The sequence below is a fragment of the Lissotriton vulgaris genome, chromosome 2_1 (assembly GCF_964263255.1).
Source record: "Lissotriton vulgaris chromosome 2_1, aLisVul1.2, whole genome shotgun sequence".
Taxonomy (NCBI): Eukaryota; Metazoa; Chordata; class Amphibia; order Caudata; family Salamandridae; genus Lissotriton; species Lissotriton vulgaris.
In genome coordinates, this window is record NC_141687.1 from 984,960,645 (window position 1) to 984,981,706 (window position 21,062).

Consider the following 21,062-nt stretch of genomic DNA (forward strand, 5'->3'; position numbering starts at 1 on the left):
AAAGTATGTATAAGATGATGGTATGGGATTCAAGATCTTTGGAGCATTTAGTGAGAACAAGCGAAAATGAGGTAAGGGTAAGTAGTGTGGTAACATGCAGTCGTGAAGGAGGAAAAAAGTCAGAAAATAAATATAAGAAACAATTACGTTGTGAATATATTTAAGCAAAATGAGAAAACAAGTACATTGGAGTTATTCTAGGTCATTGGTGTGAGAAGAGATATAAAGAGAAAAAAGAAAGTTCAAGAAGTGTTGAATGTAGAGTTGTATTGGTGAAGTACTGTAGCCTAGGAGAGAAGGGGAATCGGACAGTATCTCGTGTTGTAAAACAGAAACATGAGAAATTAAGTTGGTTGGCATGGAAAGTAACGTGCAGGCATATTTTGCAGAGAAAGATCCAATCCTGGCAGGAAAATCAAATAGTGAAAGTATTATGTATTGAAAAAGCTTAAGTAGTCTAATATGACCACAAATTTACAAACAAAATATGAAGGTTAGGGCAGGAAAGGTGAGGGCCCTAAAAGGAATATTAGCATGAGAGCATAAAATAGGAAAACATATCTATGTTTTATAGGATTTGTGATGCAAGGAAAGTAAAGATATAAGTATTTGTAAGATAGCAAGGGATGAAGTTACGGCTGATTGAAGTAAAACAAGAGGATTACGATTTGGCAAGCTTTTTTATAACACACATATGATGCACCAGAATAGAACAGATTATAACAATACTGTCCTATAGATAGCTTAAAGAAAAAGACATTCAAACATTCCCAAGCTGGTGACTTTTCCAGTGATTATTGGATAGCGCTTCCAATCCAAGACAAACCTATTTTATTTATTGTGATATTGTTTTCTCTTTACACAATGTATAAAAAGGGCACTGATAAGAGATATATGCATCACAACACATTAATTTCCTTATTTTTGTCACATTCTTACCCCACTTGCTACTACTTTTATTCCTGTTTTTTTACTCCACGTTGTAGCTAGATTCCTGACTTGATTTATAGTTCTGGAAAATCTGTTGGGCTCAACACTGTTTCAAGGTAGATTTAGTACCTTGCTATTTAATTCCTTTTTTGTTCAAACGATTTTTATGTGCAAAAATTACAAATAAAGAATAACAAAACGTACAATTCCTAATCTTCAAATAAGAAGTGCCAAGATATCCAGAGAGGTTATTTCTGATCTTTGTGGCTTTTTCCTCCTAACTTGGGACCCTCTTGGGGAGACACTTAACAACCACCATCTATGTGTGTATTGAGTTGAGGATGGCACCCTGGCTACTAGCAGGAGTTGCCCTTTCCCCAGGAAATCATTAGGGAAATTGATAGATATTCACAGTGTCCAGTCCATGGCATTCACCCATTAAGTCGGCACAAACAATTTCAGATGTATCAATGTCATATTACAAATGTGAGTCTTGCGCTACTCATATCTGAAGCAAAATAACGTAACACTGAAGGCTAGACCTAAGCACTGAAAAACTATGTAAGTCATTTCTCATTGTGTTTTTTAAAAGTTGGGCCTAGCTGCATAATTCCTAAATCTAAAAAGCAAGTGGTAATATATTTACATTTCAAAAAGGGTAACATGAGCTAAAGTGCCACCTTATAAATGAGGTTTCAACCAACCTACTAAAGCCTATTTATCTGTAACTCTGGATACACAATAGGCAGTTAAGTCATTCTTGTAGCATAAAACGAAGAATAATAAAAGAACATTATGTAGATTTTAATTTGATATATTTCACAATCGCTGTACCTACAGACATGAGAAGGAGGATTTGCCTAATCAGGATAGGTTTTGCAAGAGTAATTTGGCCTTAAGAGGAGCTAGGAGAGGGAAAAAGAGGAATATAGACAAAATTTGTTTACCACATTTCGCAAAACGGGAGAACTAACCATTGTGGGCTTACATTAGCAGAATCAGTGGTGGCAACCAGGAACTGGATCATAGAGCTAAAAATAAAAAGGGAAATGCATTGAATGTAGCTGTGTATTGCATCTAGAAATTTCTAATAACTGCTGGGTTCATATTATTGAAAATGTTATAACTATTTTCAAGACAGAGAGCTGCTTGGACACAAAAGGCATAAACAGACTGCTGGGGGCGAATTACAATCTACTTGGAGAAGTACTGAGGAGTGCGGCTTCTGTTTCCACTTGAATCTCTAGATCAAAACCTTTATCTTGAGTGACAGAGAAATGGGTAAAAGGGGTCTTTGACGACCTCTGAGAGAAGCCTGCTGCTTGGAAAGTCCTTTTCTCGAAGAGATACTTACACATTCCTTAGAACAGCGACAACTGCATCTGCCTGGAAGAAATCTAGTGAAGCCAGTAGCAGCTAGATGTCTTGCTGTTTTCCTAGCTCTACGTGTGGAAAATATCTTTTATCTTCATTGTACCCCATGGCCTGGTATCCAATGAGCATCTGAAGCATCAGGGGGAATGATACAGAACTTTGGAAAAAAGTTGGGACGTTTTCATCTCTGGAGGACTGGATAAGATGCTAGATAGACTTACCTTTCTGGTAACCCTGTTTCAGCTCACATAAGATTGAAGTGTCTTTCCCTTGCACAATAACAATCCAAATTCCCAAAGGCATAAAGACAACATTTTGAGGAAGTTCTTAATGGAAGGCAAGATGAATTGTATTGTTTAGAGAAATACATGGAAAATCCAAGTGATGACAGTTGCAGAGATACCCAAGAAAAATGATTCTGAAATTGAGTGTGAGATCCGCGATGGCAAAAGTGGAAAATACATCAGAAAGTATGACCATACATTATTTGGTGAATAATAACCATGGACAGATCTGAATCAGAAGACTGAAGTACATGTAAGTTATTCTGCAGATGGAATAAATAGAGTAACAATAAAACAATAAAGATAGGTACATGATGATGGCATTGGAGCCCGGCAAAAAAAGAAGAAACAAAATAGGTTAAAAAAATAATGAGGAAAGAGATTTTTTCACACAACAGCTATATTAAGTTTGAGAATTGATCTGCTGAAAGATAGAGAATCAGATAGGACAGCAGTGGGATCAGTAATATCAATGAAGGATGCAGACACAGTGTCAGAGACAACATAACTATAGAGACAGCGCACGCCAAACCTGAAGCCCGTACCTTGGTTTTAAGCGCCAGTTTTTAACAATTGTGTTTTGCACTATTTTAAATTACTTTTTTAATAACAAAGCCTCGGATCGAGGCATCTTAACTTATTCACCTGTTCACTCCAGCACATGCACTTTCCAGACGCCGGTCCCCTGCGGCTTTAACAGATGATTTTTGCGGAGGGACGTTACCTCTCCCGTCAGCTTCCTCAATTCCGGGGGCTTAATTCTCATTTAAGAGAAATGCTGCGACGGGCGCGCCAGGGGCCAGAACCCCTACAGCTATAATTTCCAAAGGGTTGCATTACTAAGCAGAAGAGCTACTTCAGCAAAATGGGCCCACAATGGGGAACAGCCAAAACTCCATTCATCATGCCAGCAGTTGTACTGAGTGTATACACTGGCATATCATTTTCTTCAAAAAGTTGCCAATCCTAGTCATATGAAAAGGCACTTATTGGACGCTATCTTCTCCAATCTGGAAGACCTAGCAGGAGGGAACCCCATCCCAGTACCATGGTTAGACCATTTTCTCATCCCAGTTCTTTGGACCCCGAACTCTGCAGTGTCCAATACTAAACCTATTAGCATAAGGTCACGCCACAGGTCCAAACTTTTGATAGAACAATGGATTTTAGAACTAGAAAAAAAAAGCTGCGCCCAATTCTGATGGTGTAATAGCTAATGAGAACTTTAATAAGTGGATACAAAGTTCTCTAGATTTACTCCTCCTAACAAAATCTACCCAGTTGAAAATATGAAGTAACAGAATGGCATTGATACTCTTCAAAACTTCGGGCCTTAAAACAAACTTGAAAGAAGCTTGAAAGAACTTGGGGGAAGGACTTCTCCCTTGACAAGAAACTGAAATGTAGGGAGGCTATCAAACTATACAAAGCGGAAATTAAATCAGCCCCGGCGACATACTTTGATGATAAAATCTCTTTGGCATCTAATTCTGTGCGCGAGCTCATTCGCATTGCAAAATCACTGCTCAAAATCCCCACTCCCCCAATGATCTCCGTCACTTCAGGCTCAAGCTGTAACAAACTAGCAGACTTTTTCCTTAACAAAATTCAAACTATCTATACCTCATTCTCTGCGACAGAGAGCCAAATATTGCATATTAGTCCTCACAGCACTGAACCTTATTTGAACACATTTACTTTGTTGGTCCATGAGGCATTTGATAGTATTTAATGACAGTTGAAAAGCGGGTCGCCCAAAGACCCTGCATCTCTCAAAATCTTAATTTGCAGGCACTGTCTCCCCCATTATTCTGGAGCTGATTAATGCCTCGATTGCTTTCAGAGTTGTTCCTCCACCTTGGAAGAAAGCCATGGTAAAGGCACTCTTAAAAAAACATCAGCCTTGACCCAGACTCCCTGGGAAATTATTGTCCTATTTCACTTCTCCCAGGAATCAGCAAAATAGCTGAAAAATATGTTAATTCTGTGCTGTCCACCTTCCTAGAGACGCATAGTCTCCTTCACCCGTCACAGATGGGCTTCCGTCTTCTTCAAGGAACAAACACAGCCCTGCTCTCAGTTGTCTAAGAGTCTAAAAAAATCCTGGATGCCAGGGGTACCACTGTGATCATTCTCCTGGACCTCAGTGCTGCCTTCAATACGGTCAAGCACCAAATCCTGGTCTACAGACTCAGAAAACTGGGAGTGACTGGGCTGCACTAGCATGGCTGCCGTCCTTCCTGGGCGATAGATCTTTCCAGGTCTTCGAGGCCGACATGGCCTCAAAACAGTGCCTCAGGGATCATTTCTGAGTCCCACCCTATTTAACATTTACATGCGCCCGTTAGCGGAGATTGTGCTGCCCTTTGGGGTCCACATAGTGACCTATGCAGACGACATGCAACTTGTGTTGGGCCTCAACAATGTCAAAAACTCTCCTTCCAGCCTTTGTCCATGCTTGGAAGAGGTACCTAAATGGATGAATGACTCCTTCCTGAAATTGAACGGGGAAAAAACTGAAATCATGATTCTTGAGTCCCCCTATGACCTGAATACAATGTGGCCGGCCACTCTAGGCCCAGTCCCGACTCCGAGGACCCAGATTTAAAGCTTGGGTATCTGGCTTGACCAAGACCTGACTTTCAAGGTCCAGGCACGTCATGTGGGGCCTCATGCTATGGCATCCTGAGGATGCTTTGTAAAGTCCTTCCCCATCTCCCATCACGAGCAAGGAAAACTATTGCTCCAGGCTCTTATTTTGTTGCTTCTCGACAATGAGAATGCCCTTTACTTAGGGGCCCCATGCGAAACCCTTTCAAAACTTCAGACTGTACAAAATTGGGCATATCCTTCTGGATATCCCGAAATATCAATCAGCGAAACCTGCTCTGAAGTCTCTCCCCTGGCTCCCTTTCAAGTAGAGATTTCATTTCAAGGCTATATGCATTGTTCACAAGTCATTTGCTGGAATGGGCCCTGTCATCAAGCACTCTATTGTTCGGCCCTACTGTGCTAACAGACGCCTCCGCTCAGATGATCTGCACCTTGCTACTGTTCCCAGGATTAGGGAAGCAAGAAGTGGGGGTCGTCTGTTCTCCTACAATGCAGCCAGGCTGTGGAACGCCCTTCCTCTTAATCTCCGAAAGGAACCCAACCATCTCGCCTTCCGTAAATTGTTAAAAACCTGGCTATTCCCCTAAACCAATTGGCTTCCCACTACTTGCTGTTCTCAGCGTTGGGACGCCCTCGGGTTGCCATGTGCTTAACAAATGCTTTTTTCATTTGATTTAATTTCATAACTGGAGAAAGTGCAGGATCAATACCAACAAGAAGAGACCATGATGAGAAGGTCAACAGGATTTAAGCCCCCAAATGTTTACCATATGTACCACAATATTTACTGAAGTTTGGTGATATGGGGGAACACATAGTGTATGAGACAAGGAATTATGTGTGAAGTGGTAATTTGTAAAGACAATATGGGATGGGATGACAAAAGCAATATTAGAAGTATATTCAGATAAAACAAACGTATAGAGATAATCCAAGGTTCCGAAGGTTTGCAAAAGGTTAAGAAGATGTGATGGCATATGAAGTGTGAAAGCAGTCAGCAAGGTTAAAGTATTCAGAAATTTTCTTTGGAACTGGTTAAATAAAATAATAACAAAGCTAGGGCACAATAAAATGTGTCCAAGTTTAAAAAAGCTTGGGCAAGAGAATGTAGACCAAAGATCAAAATCACAATCGGATAGATAATGTGGAAGTATTCTAATAGCATCCAATAGAAAATGAAACAATGAAAACTGAATACAGAGAAAGTCATGAAAAGGGGGAATAAATATTGTGGGTGACACCCCTATCCCTCAAGAGAAGATGGAATCTAGTGGGAAATTATAGATTAAAGAAAAATACATTGGACAGGAAAACAGCAGACTGGGTCAAAAACAACTTACATGAAAACGAGTTGCCCCCGAGACTCTTAGAATGGATAATAGGGAAAACAAGGGATCAGTATTTTTAAAAGAATGTTGAATATTCTTTACATTGTTTATAGGCATAACGTAAGGAGTGGTGCCACTGGAAACCCAGGATGAGCGACAGAATTTTGATGTCTTAGTAAGGCAGCATTACAATTATACATTTAATGGCACTAGAAGGATAGTTCTTTCACCTTGATCATGCCACTTTGTTAGAAAAGTGGTAGCTGCCTAGCCAGAAGAAGAAATAAATTGTGAAAGGAAATGAGAGATAGTAGAAAGGTGTACTTAATCACCACAGCTTCTCAACTGTGAGCACTGAGACATTAATCTCCAAGAGCAAGAAAATATCTTGCATGGTTCTGCTGCGCCCATTTAGTGATGACCTGAATGACACATACTGGTTTGTCCCCTGTCTCTTTAACATTGTTGGGAAGTAAAGGCGATATCTACGGAGACATCAGCATGCATCCTGTGGAGTGCTTTTGTGAGCACACCATGCTGCTGATCCATTTCACAAATGTATAGTAAAAGAGTACCGCCTAAAACTCCATTCTCTTACATCTGTGTGTAGGCTGGTTACTCTTCACACCCTCCAAACCTGCCCCACTACTGGGATGAGCTGGTGTTATCTGTGTCTCACATAAGAATAGTTAACATATTACTTTTCTCTATCTCCTGTATCAGTTGCTTTCTAGACTGAAGTTCTGAGAGCCATGATATAAATTGAATTTTTCTTACTTTTGAATTGCTTCGTTTTTTTTTATTTACTACCCCGCTTAGGATATTCCTTCATTCTTACTACCCATCCGCCACTGTTGGCTCGCACTTCATGTATCATTTCTTTAATTTCGGTCGTTTGTTAGAGCACAGTGGTTGCAGTTTACATGGGGTATTTTGTGCATGGACGTTTTTTTGCTCAGGAAACCAATTCTAAGACTAGCATAGCTAACATGTTGTACTACTTCATGGACAGCATGCTCCAAAGTGTGGGATTTTGAAGTAAGTTCACAAGGACTGGGTTTTGTGCAAATTGCCAACTTTTTTTTCACTGCAGAACCCATATCCTAATGTTTGTGTTGTTAGTGGTCAATCACCACGTCCCCTTGCCAACCATTATCCATTACATTTCTTGCTTTTGGTTCATCCAACCACTTCAATTGCCATCCCTCTCTTAAGTGCGTCTATGCAAAGCAACGACCTAGAGTGTGTTCCCCCTCATCTGGAATCTCTTCGTGAGTGTAAGCATTACCATACCAAGCACAGATACTTCACTTGCGCAAAATTAAGAGACAGATACATTTCTTCAACCTCAACATAATATTTTAATCATGTTTAGAGCACTTATTTCTTTTTCTATAGGGTTGTTCACATTGAGAAAAATTCCTCGCCATTTTTTACATTCCTAATGAACTGTCAAGGGTTTCATACTAATATTTCAGGGAATTATTTATGATTGAAGGGAAGAGTGAGAGAGAGAAGGTTGGAAATAGAGAGAAAGGCATTTATAGAAGGAAAGGTCATTGAGACAGAGGGAGAATGAGTGAGTAAGAGTGAGGAGATTTTTGTTCTGTATAGCTTTAATACATTTTCACAATTGTCTGGTTATGAATAAACACAGCACATAATGTTCCTGGTTCATTGCGCCTGTAAACTGATGGTTCCAAAGAAAGTAATAGAACTAGCTTTTGAAATATAAAAGGGTAAGACTTTCTAACTCTTTATTAATCAATACCAAACATTATGGTGTGATCACTGCCACAGTATGCTGAGCTAAACACAATCAGACATTCCATGATTGCTTCTGAAACCATAATTATTTTTAAAAAACTGAATTGATTTAAAAAATGAAATCAGAAATAATGTTGTACTGGTGAGTTCCTGTCTTAGTAACAAAATCATTTATAGTAAGGATAGCCCCTCTCTTAACAGGCAGTGCTGGAATTATACATCAGCTGCTTGTATTTCCACATATTGGGGACATTTATTTGCTCTCAGAGAAAGCCCTTCTCCCACCATTCAGTTTTACCCTAATTCTTTTCAATTACACACTGCTTTTGCTGTCGTCTACAAGCGCAGTCAGTGTGGACTATTGTGGGGTTTGCAGTGATGAGCTTTGGAATGACAATAGGCATGTGTATATCCAGCTTGTCGAAAAATCCAGCCCTTCAGGATGCTGTTTTAAAATTAGACGTCACTATTTGCTTAGCATTTCCTTGATCCATGTTCATTCTCCTTATCAAGCCATATTATTGAAAACCTGCACAAAGGGGAAGACAGACACCAAGGTGGCTTTCGAATTGAACTCATAAAAAGAATTCTATGTACATTTTCCAGTAGTCCCTATTAAGATATGACATAAAGGATTCTCTGAATCAGGGTAAATATATATCGTTTGCAGTCAATAGGGTTGCAGTTATGTCTTTCCCAGGTGCTTTGTGTCTTTTTGAAAATCACAATTAACAATTTCTGAAAGAATAAGGACTTTGACTGTTTCTGTACTACAACGATGTTAGCTAGCATTTCAAAAGTAGATCACAATTGGCTAAGAGGACTAGGCCATGTTGGAAAATCATGTTAAGTTTTTCAGGGCTTTATGAAAATTATCCGGGTCATCATCATTCAATTTAAGACTGGGGAACAATGTTCAGCATTAGAGGTTTCCTTTCATTTGGTAGATGGATCTACAGCTTAGTTAAAAAGGTGTATGAGTTATATCTGCCTATAAATTAATTGGATTAAAATATTGACTGGTGAATACAATGCAATTTTATAGAACAAATTACCAATTCACCCTCCATTTATCAAGCAACAGAAGAATGCACTACTTTTTGTAAGGTCATCTGCAAGAAAGAAACTTCATAAAGTGTGTAGAAATAATTATGTTGCACTCGCTCTTGTGTTCTCTTGTCATTTTTCCAGTTTGCAAAACAAATATTCACATTCACTTAGAATTCCTGTTGAAGAAGATAGTTACACCAAGCAAAAAACTCAGATACATCTAGATGAAAAGAGAATAGTGCATTATTGTAATACTTTTGTACATTGCCTTCATACATATGTAAGTAGTTATCCTGCACTAAAACTCAACGGATTATATTTAATTGAATCACCAATTTAGACTTCAAAACGGTGCTAAAGATATTACCCACAATACCTAATTATTAAAACCATTAATTGAGGAGCATGAGAAGACTTCTTAAAACGTTAAATTATAATTCCGAAACAGTACATTGGGAAAGTGCCCACCTAAATGCTATTTTTAAATCCACTGCTATTCTACTTAACACTTACAATGCACTTTTCCACGCGGTGCATGAGCAATATGTTAACACCTCTCACTAGATCGTTTAATGTGAATGAGCAGTATTATTTGCTCTTATTCAATAGAAGAGCAATTTCAGATAGGCCTGATCCCCCCCCACAATAAAAACACACATATGCAGAATCCAAGAGGTGGGCTTAGTGCAGATGCTCCACCCACTTCATCAAGGATCCTCATAGTGTGTGGCCATGGCACTCAGTTTTATATGATACTATAAGTAAATAGAAGTCTGCTTGCGGTAAAACACGTTGATAAGGGGATGTTCCAGGACTGGCTTTAGGGTAGTGCGACTGGTCACACTGGGCGCTGACCTTGGGAGGGAGTGCTGAACTCGGGTGGGGGGCTGTTTTTAGCAATAACTTGTGATTGGAGAGATGAGTGGCACTTTTGCCTGATGGTGGTGAGAGAATCCAAGGAGGCAGTCATGGGGCGTGGGGGCACCAAAGATGATCGGGCACCACCAGCGCTAAAGCCAGCCCTGGGCTGTTCCTTCTCAAGTTGTCAGAAATGCTAGCCGTTCACGTTTCCAATACAGATTAATTCACACAGGTTGATGGGTCCGGCCTCAGTTGGGTATTGAATGTCAGACACCAATAGCAAGTCATATTTTTGTTGTCCCGTTGAGGGTCCTCGTTAGAGAAGGTGATACATCCCAGGGGAATTTCAGGTCCCTCTAAAGGGAGCTCAGCTATAGACTAGGGATTCTGGTCCGTCATCTAACGTGAAGGTGCACATACACAAAGTTCCACAGCAGTGGCGGCTGCGCTAACAGGGTTTGTGTTTTGCACCTGGCAACTCACCCCTACGGTGCAGCTTGAGTGGAATGATAATACGGTATGTGGTGTTTATGCAAATGCACAGGCATTGGAGAGATTGGCATAATTATGCACCATCTAAGTACTATTATATTACATTTCCTGTGATAGTAAAAAAAAAAAACACCCCCAAAAGAGTAAGTCAAGTATATGAGTATAGCTACACTCACGAAGAAAAATTCAATATCTCAGCCCTTGAAAGCACTCGCATTTGATATAACCTCACAGTAACGTTCGGGGAGGTCAATGTCCATGTTGGCACTTCATTCAGTATTTGCAATTTTGTGATGCAAATTTTCAGTAACTGTGATAAGATGGCCTCATTTTATACTATTACTGGTTTTCTTACTTCTGTATGAAAATACCAAAGCTTTCTTCTGTCACTCACAGTAAGTGTTTGGATAGAGATAATGCCTAAAAGTTGTTTGACTGCCAATTCATGCCACGGATATATTGAAACGATGAGAAGTTATTGATAATTTTCCTTTGAAACAGCGCTACACCGACTGTTCTAAACTACGGTGTATGTGAAGGTCCAATTAACGCTGATTGGCACATATTTTGCTCTCCTGAATTAGGCACGGATGGACGGGTATTAAATACTTCCATCAATGAAAGTAAGCAGGGCGAACCAAAGTGGTTAACTTGCCTTTGTCGCTTCTATAAAACATATTAAAAATAAATAAAATGTAAAGACAGTGCACCTCAAAATACTGTCCCCGTTATGCCATTTACATACACATAGAGCATGCCCACGGATAATAGAACGGCAAAATCCTCATTCACAAACAGAAAATATGGCAGTGCGCGATCAGAAAGCTTTGATAATCGTCGTGTTCTTTTCCGATGCTGAGATATACTGTATGAAGAAACCGCATTCACAATTTATTACGAACTTCCAGCAGGAAACAGTCTGTTTTGTTCTGTCTCGTGGTGCGACTGGAGGGCTAATGTTCTTCCGAGCACGTGGCGCCTGTGAGGTAGCCGTTTGTCCCACTGGCGGCGCCGCCGCTCGTGCCGTTGGTAGTGGTGCTGTGCGGGCTCTTGTGGCGCACTGTGCCTTCCTCATCTGAACTGGTCTCAATGTCACTTCGGTCGTCTTTTGACACCTGAGGATAGAAAATAAATATATGTAACGCGAATTTTTGGCAACATTAACCGGGGCGCTTTGTGAGAAGCTTGGAAAAGAGAAATGTTCACTGAACTGAAGTATTTACACATCTGAAGTACAACAAATAGATTTTGTTTCAGATTTACCACGTTCTCTGATATGTAGTCGTTGCGTACGTCATCGTCACCTGACGCAAGGCACCTTTTTCATAAGGCAGTTAAGCATGCTCTTTAGAGCCATGCAGGGGACAACTGATATTAGATCCTGGTTTGTTAAGGATACATAAAACAGCTGGTCTATAATGTAAACAGCAGTTTTCAACAGATTGTCTAAAATGTCACCAAACGAACTTGGTTCTGCAGCCAAATATTCAAAACTTTGATTTGGGAGAAGAAAACATACCTGAAAGCTCCTTCAACTTTAGCTTGCAAAGTCGACGAAACTTCATATTTTAGATAATATGTTGTTAAGGAAATCCTGTATAGATATTCCGGTAATGCTTTATATGAGTATATATTGATTTGAGAAATCTCTTAACCCCTTACGTGCGTATGACGGCTCCACGTCGTCATGAGTCACAGTAGCCGTGTGCTCATGACGGCTGTAGCTCCACCCACGGGGCACTAATTCCCCGCCTGTGCGCGTGAATTAATGAGCGGGAAGAGTCATGACGGCACCACACCGCACGTGACTCATGATAGCGTGGTGCCGTCATGAGCACCGAAGTGCCGCGCCCGCCCCCTAACCCCCCCGCGCTGCTCCGGAATTCGCGCTGCGGCGAAGGGGTTAAATGAGCAAATAGAAGCTGTTTGCTGCTAACCCACAAGCACTGTACAGTGGCCGCTCCTCTGCTAAAGCGGAGGAGAGCCGCCCCACTGCTTTCCAGAAGTGTGAATAAAGAAAAAATAAAAAGATAACAACTTGTTATTATCATTTTATTATTTCCTGCTGTGGCAGCTTTGCGGGGAGCGGCAGAGCTGCTCTGCTCTCAGAGCAGGGTGAAGAGTGGTGTACACTATGTAAGTGCGCATGAATGCTAGCGCAGGCAACTTTGAAGCGGGGGAGCTAGGTTCGAGTCTGCGGAGGTTCAAAAGCCCTGTGATTCGGCTCAAATCACTTAATTCCCCGGTGCTTAAATGAATGTGTCCGTCTGTTATGCAACGGGCGCTCATGTAAAGCGTTCTGATACCTTCGGGTCGAGTTCGCGCCACATAAAACCGCGAAACAAAAAGTGCTTGCCGCATCGCGCAAACCTGACAACAAAACGTTGAATGTAAACTCTGCAAATAACATGCTGTGACTAAGCAGCAAGACACCGTTTAAAGAGCAAAGTCTACAATCAACCCAGGCCCTTCCCTGTTACTTTCTTTCTCGGGGCGCTGAATGTGGACATGCCTCAGTAAAAGAAAAGTTACAACTAACAGTCTCAACTGGCCCCATGTCATAAGAGTACGATGCAGTCAAGTTGTGTCTCTTTAAGAAAAGGCACTACAGTGCATGTTGGTATTTGTAGTCCCAAACGATTACTGTGACAGTTAAACGTCAAGCCTCGGCATGCTCGGACGGTATTGAAGGCTGAAAACACATTATTCCAATGAGTTTGGCATGGCATACGTAGGAAGAGATGCTCGCATGACTGCTGGTCAGACCCCATATTTACCGGGGCACTGTGTGCTGGAGAAGACAATTGGACACCCATTATGTGCATTAAAACTAGGAGGTTTGCTATTTTAAATAAATAATACTTTCAGAAGAAGGTTCGATATAAAAGGCAGTAATCTTTGCCGGGGAGAGAATTCTATGGGACATTTTGTGAGAGGCGAGTGTGATGGTACCTTGACCATCATCCCCCCTGGTTGTTGTGAAGGAAGTTCTACTAGTAACTAGTCTCTAGTTTAACCCCTTCTGTGCTGATGACGAGCCTAGACTCGTCATGCAGCACGGTGCTCGTGTGCTGGTGACAAGCCTAGGCTCGTCATGAGCCGTGTAACGCTCACACGCGGGGCTAATTTCCCCGCTGTGCTGAGCGTTCCATTGCGCGGGCGTGGTCATGACGAGCCCAGGCTCGTCACCAGCACACGAGCACCGTGCTGCATGACGAGCCTGGGCTCGTCATGAGCACAGCGGCGCCGTGCGTGGCCCCCCTCCCCCGCGCTGTGGGGAAATTAGCCCCGCAGAGAAGGGGTTAAAGCACCTTCACAGCGTATGTTCTATTCTTCTTTTAAAAGGCAATAGTGCCCCCAAGCGGTCATGTAGAATATGGCACCAACAATACTAACAAGCGTGCACACCTAAAAAAGTGTCACCAAAAGTGAAAGCCTTTCCCTTGCGGGAGCGAGCCAGGGGCGCCATGTGTTTGTAAGTTAATTACAAACATATGGTGTCAAGCTCGCTCCCGCAAGGGAATCGCAAAACGTGCATGCGTTGCCGTTGGAGGCAATAGAACGCATGCACGTTTTTAAGACACAAACCAAAGCAATTGCTAAAGGTCTTTTGCCTATGCAGCGCACACACACTCCTAGGCGAGACCTAAAAACCACTCCATTTAACTAAACAGTATCTCATTAATAATACCATCTCTCCCACGTTTTGACTACAGAATAAGCCAAAGTCAGCAAAATATTTGATCCATGAAAACAGAGTGACTTCCGTGAAAGTCACCCGTGCTAAACTATGCACTTAAAAACCCACAACAGACATCCAGAAAGTGCACTTACAGGGTATCCACTTCTGCAACATAACAGTGCCGTGATCAGCCCCATGTCTCCTTCTTCTAGTGATCCCAAATACGTATGCAGAGAACTTCTTCTCTTTATACTCCCAATGTTCTCCAGGTGTAACCAATCCATTCAAAACGTGCCGTGTTATACAAATTAAGCATGTGACCGCCGACCCACCTTGAAGGAGACATGGGGCTGATAAAACATGAAGAAATATGGATTATGCTGGTTTACTTGAACTCACGCTGTGTTGATGCGAGAGTACATTTGTTTGGCTGGGCGGTTTGTAACTAAGCGCGACGGCGCAGCAGTTGAATTTTGGTAATTTCATGCTATGCTTCGGGACAGAGCAGAAATCAAGCCTGCACGCCGGAAACTACGCATTTGAGCATGACATTAAATTAAAGAACCAGAGTAAAAAAGGGTGTGCACTCAATTATGTGTTTTTGATAGTTGAGCTTTTGACATGCTATACTCATTACAAAATTGTCAAATGAAAGGAGTTATTGTCTAACCCACTCACAGTTTCTTCTAAGAGCACTAGTAGGTTCGAGAGCCGATTCCTTCATATGCACCCTCCTTTTGATTAATTGAGTTTTAATACTTCCTGGCTATGGTACGTATGTTTGGGTAACACATCAAGAATTATAGTAAGTCTCTTGCACCTTCCTTCTATGCCATATACTCTCTTAATATATCCCTCAAATTGATGAGGTTTAGTGCCCTTTAGTTACAAACATATAACACATGATATGAGGAAATATGCTTGCTCTCCAGTTCTTCTGAACTGTGGACACTCTCTAGCTCTACAAACATAATTCCACATAAATCCCTATATATCCTTCCTCCTTCCCAGTCTGGGCATTAACTATGGTGACTGTGGTTCCAAATATATGCTAGGAATGAAGCCCTTCTCTCAGGCTGAAGAGTAAAGAACCAACTTTCCCCTCAGCGCAGGCCATTTTCAATGCTACAGTCCGATCTAGTGCTTGCCAGATTTTTTTAGGTAGATGAGACATCCCCCCAAAATCTGTCCATCATGTGTCAAGTCTGTACACATTATTCAATTGTTTTCACTCGTGCATTGTCATGTTGAGAAAATCTCAAACTAATTTGGTCCTGTCACTTGAACGATTGCTGCTGAGTATGTCAGGTGTTGGCCCTATGAATTGTGTACATGAAAAGGGAACTTGTAAATGATAACTGCCCCAGCTCTCTATTGCAGATCTGTGCATCATAACTTTACATACTGCTCCATTTAGGATTTGTTTTACCAATATCATTTTCAATTTAACCTCTAATCCTCAACAGTCAGTTGGTAAGCAGCAATCTAGGACTGGCCCACCTAAGCCCTGACCACATGTGGCTCACAAATTGCACACACTTCAGGTTGCAAACTGGGCACCCCACAAATACTAATTGAAGGAGGTGCAGTATTTAGCAGGTGTGCAGTTTGCATCTGGTTTCTATTTATATAACTCGGAATGGAGCATATTCTGCAAAAAAAATGCTAATCCTCATTCTTAAGTGCTCAAACAGTGCACGTGCACTATTTGCCTGTTCATTTTTGCCAGCCTTGACCTTCTAAAATTGCCTCTGTCAAAATCCCTTGTTGCAGAGTTTGCACTCGTACAGTAATACCAAGTCCGATGCAAATGGGAGTTAGTATAGGAAGCCTTTCCATATGCCCATTTTTAATGATATTCTATAAAAAAGGATGAGAATAGCAGGGAAGACCACAGGCTCCTTGTGACTGGACTGCATGTCTATCGATATGGCAGGAACATGTACCAATCTGGATACAAGTGCACAACATGGCCATTTGCTCCTGGGTCAGTACCAAATCTGCCCCTAAATGTTCTTTTTTTTCTTTTTCTTTCTTTACGGAGTTTTATATAGCACAAACTTGACCCGGGTATCGGGTATCCGAGCGCTTTACAGGAGCACCAGTTGCATTACATGAGGACACATTCGCTTTTTGTTAGGCACAGGGAGATTAAGTGATTTTCCCAGAATCACAGGATGTTGTGCGTTTTTGCCGATACTCAAACCCGGTTCCCCAGCTCCGAGGTCGACCACCCTAGCCGTTAGGCCAACTCCTCTCCCTACCTGTCACCAGTGGGTAACTACCCCGTGTCTAAATCCATCAATTGATCAGAATACTAATCCGTTACCTTATCTGCCTTTTAGGCTAAGCTTCCAATTCTTAGACCCCTGCCTTTCTTCTAGATCCCCCTGTCATTACCCCATCTACTATTAACAATGATTTGTACAGAAAATGGTGGGTGTCCAAATGTGGGCAAGGATAACCTGATTTTAGAATCAACATTTGGAGATAAAAAAAACTGATGACATCTGAAAACGAACTGGACTGCCCTCCTCAGCATACCTACAAAGATTATCAACGAAACACACAGCTCTACAAACCTTAGTCGAAGCAGGAACACCCTATGGTTTCAAGAAAATCCAGGAAGGCAACAGCGTAGTAGGAACATCTAACAGAGGTGGGAGCTAAAAATTTGGCAAACTGGCAAAGGTTAGCTGAGGGTCACAGGCTGTACTCAAGGCACAAATCCATCAGACATCCCTGCAGCAACGTTTCTCAGGGCCACATTCTTGTTTGCTCACTAGTGTGGGGCTAGTGCTAAGGCTGCTATGTGACTAGAAAAGCTATGCTAACTCTCTTTCCCCTCAGTGTGACGAAAAAGGTCTATCAGAGGACCAAGTTGGTAAGTAAATAAAAGGTAGTAAATGATCCAGTAAAGGAGGTGAATCCTCAGTACCAGTTAGGCACAGTAACGCAAGATCAAATCTGCCAGATAAAATCTGGCAGCTTGTTGGAATGTTCTGTCCACTGGTGTGAGGGAGTTAGGTTGTCCAATCTAGAAACTGCCCAAGACCAGTCTGACCCAATGCCCATGGTTATGTCAGAGGAGTGATGGAGTATTAGCAATGCTGAGACGACTTGTACCAGCAGGAGTGTGAGTTTTAATAGGGTTGCATGTTGTAATTGCTTATATTTAGATTGTTGTGTTTGTAATGGCTGTGTGATGTCATGCGGAGTTCATTTAAGTTCATGTGTGATTGTGGAACCTAATGCACAGAAGTTGAAGGGGTTAGCGGGTCCCTTGAAACCTCAGATCCTGGGATATACCCACCTACACCGTGAGTATCAGCATAGAAGACACTTGATGTAGTTGTCTGCTGTGTTGTGGTGGTTGTCATGAGACATTGTTTACAGCAGCTTTAAGATAGTGACTTGTTCATTTGTGTGGTTGTGAGAAGAGGTTGGTATAGTTCATCTCAATGCACACAGAATAGCTGTATCAATCTAAGAGAGACCCTCTGGTCGAGGTTTCACTTGGAGTAAGTGTTAGAATACACCTGTAAAGTATAATTCCATATTACCTTGTGTATGGAAATCTTTCCTTTCATTAGTGGAGCAAACAGACTTAGTTGCTGAAGTGGCTTGCATTGTTCTGTTTGAATTGCTTAGATAATGTGCTTGAGAAGAAAATTGTATAGGAGGGTGAGCTACTGCATGGAGTGAGATTGACGTCACAGAGTGCCACACTGGTTTAGGTCGGTTGAGGTGAGGCTGCGCTGTGATTGGTTGTATACGTCATAGAGAGTTGCGCTGGTATTGGTTGTGACTGCCAAATAAGAGAATTGTGGGAGAGATTCATTTCCTGCTTTCAACGGAAAGTCATTTGAGAATGACATACTAAATTTAGCTAACATTACATTCATGAAAGCTATACAGCACATAGTAAGGGGAGATGTGACTGTACTCATTAGAGAAGGAGAAGAAATACCACCTCAAGGTACACCAGGTCGCACCATGGTGGGCAATGCGATTTTCCACACATATCTTTGGCACGCATAATGGCACCCAAATAATAATATGAAATTTATAATGCGCTCAGCTTACCCAGGGGCGTCCCGGCGCAACAGACCAGAAGGGGAGACTCAGCTAATCACTACTGTGGAAACAAGTGGGTCTTAAGAAGTTTCCTAAATGGTAGGATCTTGGGCTCTGAGCGAATCCTGAGGGGCAGAGAGTTCCAAAGAGACGCCACCTGCACCGAGAAACGCCTGCCCCCAGAACGAGCTTTTCTTACTCTGGCTGACTGCAAAAGGTGTTTTTGGTCCGAGCGCAGCAGACGTGGGGGTTTATAGGGACGGGCCATATTAGCAAGGATAGGGGGGCCTTTGCCATGCAAAATTTTATGGGCAGTACATAGCGCTTTAAATTTCACCCGCTCCTTCACGGGGAGCCAGTGAAGCGCTCTGAGGGCAGGAGCAGCAGACTGCCTTCTGGGAACATCCATAAGGATTCTCGCAGCTGCGTTTTGCACCTGTTGGAGGGTTTTGAAGGTCGCTTCGGGGGCACCGAGAAACAGCGCATTCCCATAATCGAGCCTCAATAGAATTAGGCCACGTATCAACAGCTTCCTTGCTGGATCAGGAAGCAAAGGTAGCACCTTTCGGGCTGATTTCAGTAAGCCAAAGCAAACCCCTGCGGTCTTCCTGGCATGAGTCCTGAAGGACAGATCTTCTTCCAGCCATACTCCCAAGGACTTGATCTCCTTCTTGGGGGATGGTGGGTCACCAAGAGACCGGGGCCAACAGGTCGCAATAATGGAGGGACTGGGATTGCCCAGGAGCATCAGCTCGGTTTTACCTCCATTGAGCTTTAAGGCAGAGATAGACATCCAACGATAAACATTGGCGAGGCAGTCGTGTAAAACCTCAGGTTGTTCCGCCAGCTGAGTGAGGCCGACCACCAGCTGAGTATCATCAGCATAGCTGATGATCTTCACCCCCGAGGGGGCGACCACTCTTTCAAGTGGAGTCATATATATTAAATAGAGTAGGGCTCAGCGATGAGCCCTGCGGGACTCCACATTGAAGAGGGATTAGGGCAGATTGCTCTGACCCCTCCCAGACTTGGTAGAAACGGTCAGAGAGAAAAGATCCCAACCATTTCAGGGCCGTCCCTGAGACACCTACCTCTGACAGACGTTGGAGGAGCACTTGGTGACTCACAGTGTCAAAGGCAGCACTCAAGTCCAGGAGGATCACTGCCACTGACCCTCCTGTATCTAGAGTGCTCCTTACCTCCTCCACTACTGCCAGCAAGGCAGTGTCTGTTCCATGGCCGGGACGGAAACCAGTCTGGGAGTCTCCTAGCAGGTGGTTAGACTCAAGATGGTGAGAGAGCTGACGGTTAACCAGCTTCTCTGCAATTTTTGAAAATCCAGGCAGAAGTGAAATTGGCCAAAAAGATCGGGTTTTGCGGTTACCCCATTATGGCACATTCAATTTGAGAATTATTGGGAATTTAAGGTGAAAATTATGTGCCATAAAACTGCTTCGAAGACCTACTCAATTTGAAGCACTTAATGCTTGGGAACATGTTGCGCATCTCAAAGAGAGAGAGAAATATCAAGGGGAAAGTCAAGAAAGCCATATACACTTGTGCAGATGCTAGGTGGGATGCTTAACAGAAAACCTGGAGAATTAACCTGTTTGAGGGGACTCGATTTTATCCTTTACTGATACCTGAAGGAGGAGAGAAGGGCAAATGCAAGGAAAATAAAAGCACCTAGAGATAGAAGGGACGGAAAATAAACCTGAGGATGATGACAGCAAATTGGATCAGAATGATTGCTAAACCGTCCACACCCATGTAACGAAATACCAATTGCCAGACCAAGTAACACACCTATTGATGGAACTTTTGATGTTCCTTCTGCACCGTTCAATCTGAATCCAAAAGTAGTTGGAGAAAATTAAGTAGCTTCAGTTACTTCCACATCACATGCTCTAAATGTTACATATACACTTACAGTTTCCATCACCATAGGCCCTGTAGTTCCTGTGTATAAACCCAGAGCAATAGGAAACACTACACATATTTCGAATGTTCCTACTGGGACAACTACTGTAACTGGCACTTCAGTAGGATAAGTGGTGAGACACTGTCCACAGACTTCTATGCTTTAACACAAGGGAACACTTCAGATTTTTCCAATGCAATTTTTGCTTCGAATCCAACAGTGATAAACTGATCCCAGAGGTTTTCTAAAGAGAAACAATGCACTCAAGCACACACAGTCCAGTTTAGAATAGTGAGTTCTGTTGAAATGATCAGATCCATTCCACAAAATTCAAATTCTTCAACATTGTTTTTACTTCATAGATAAGTTTTCTCACAGTATTGTCCAAAACACATCAGCTGACACGTGTTTCATCCTCCTGGACTTTTGCCAAGGCGGCAAGATTATATTGCACAAAAATTAGCAATACTGTTATTTTTTAATTAGCATCTGTGTGGGTGCCCCCATCATCAGTTACACCCTATTGTCACAAAAAGACATGTATGTAACGAAAGGCAAGGAGGTTTAAACTCAGTTGTCAATATTTCAAAGAAAAATTAAATCCACCCAGTGTCTTCATTTCAAAGGCGTATTGAAAACATCAGAGTGCATGGAGTCACATCCATGCAAGTACAATTTTGCGT

The 21,062-nt window shown here is 42.1% G+C and overlaps 1 protein-coding gene across 1 annotated transcript in view; it reads right to left on the bottom strand.

The window, feature by feature from the left end:
- Positions 1-7,866: 7,866 nt before the first annotated feature.
- The window catches only part of CERS6 (ceramide synthase 6), an 814,747-nt gene continuing 801,551 nt past the window's right edge, over positions 7,867-21,062 (bottom strand). The window contains exon 10 of the mRNA XM_086956583.1: positions 7,867-11,814. Within this exon, the coding sequence (XP_086812709.1) occupies positions 11,653-11,814 (162 nt within the window). The 3' untranslated portion in view covers positions 7,867-11,652. The remainder of the gene's footprint in view (positions 11,815-21,062) is intronic.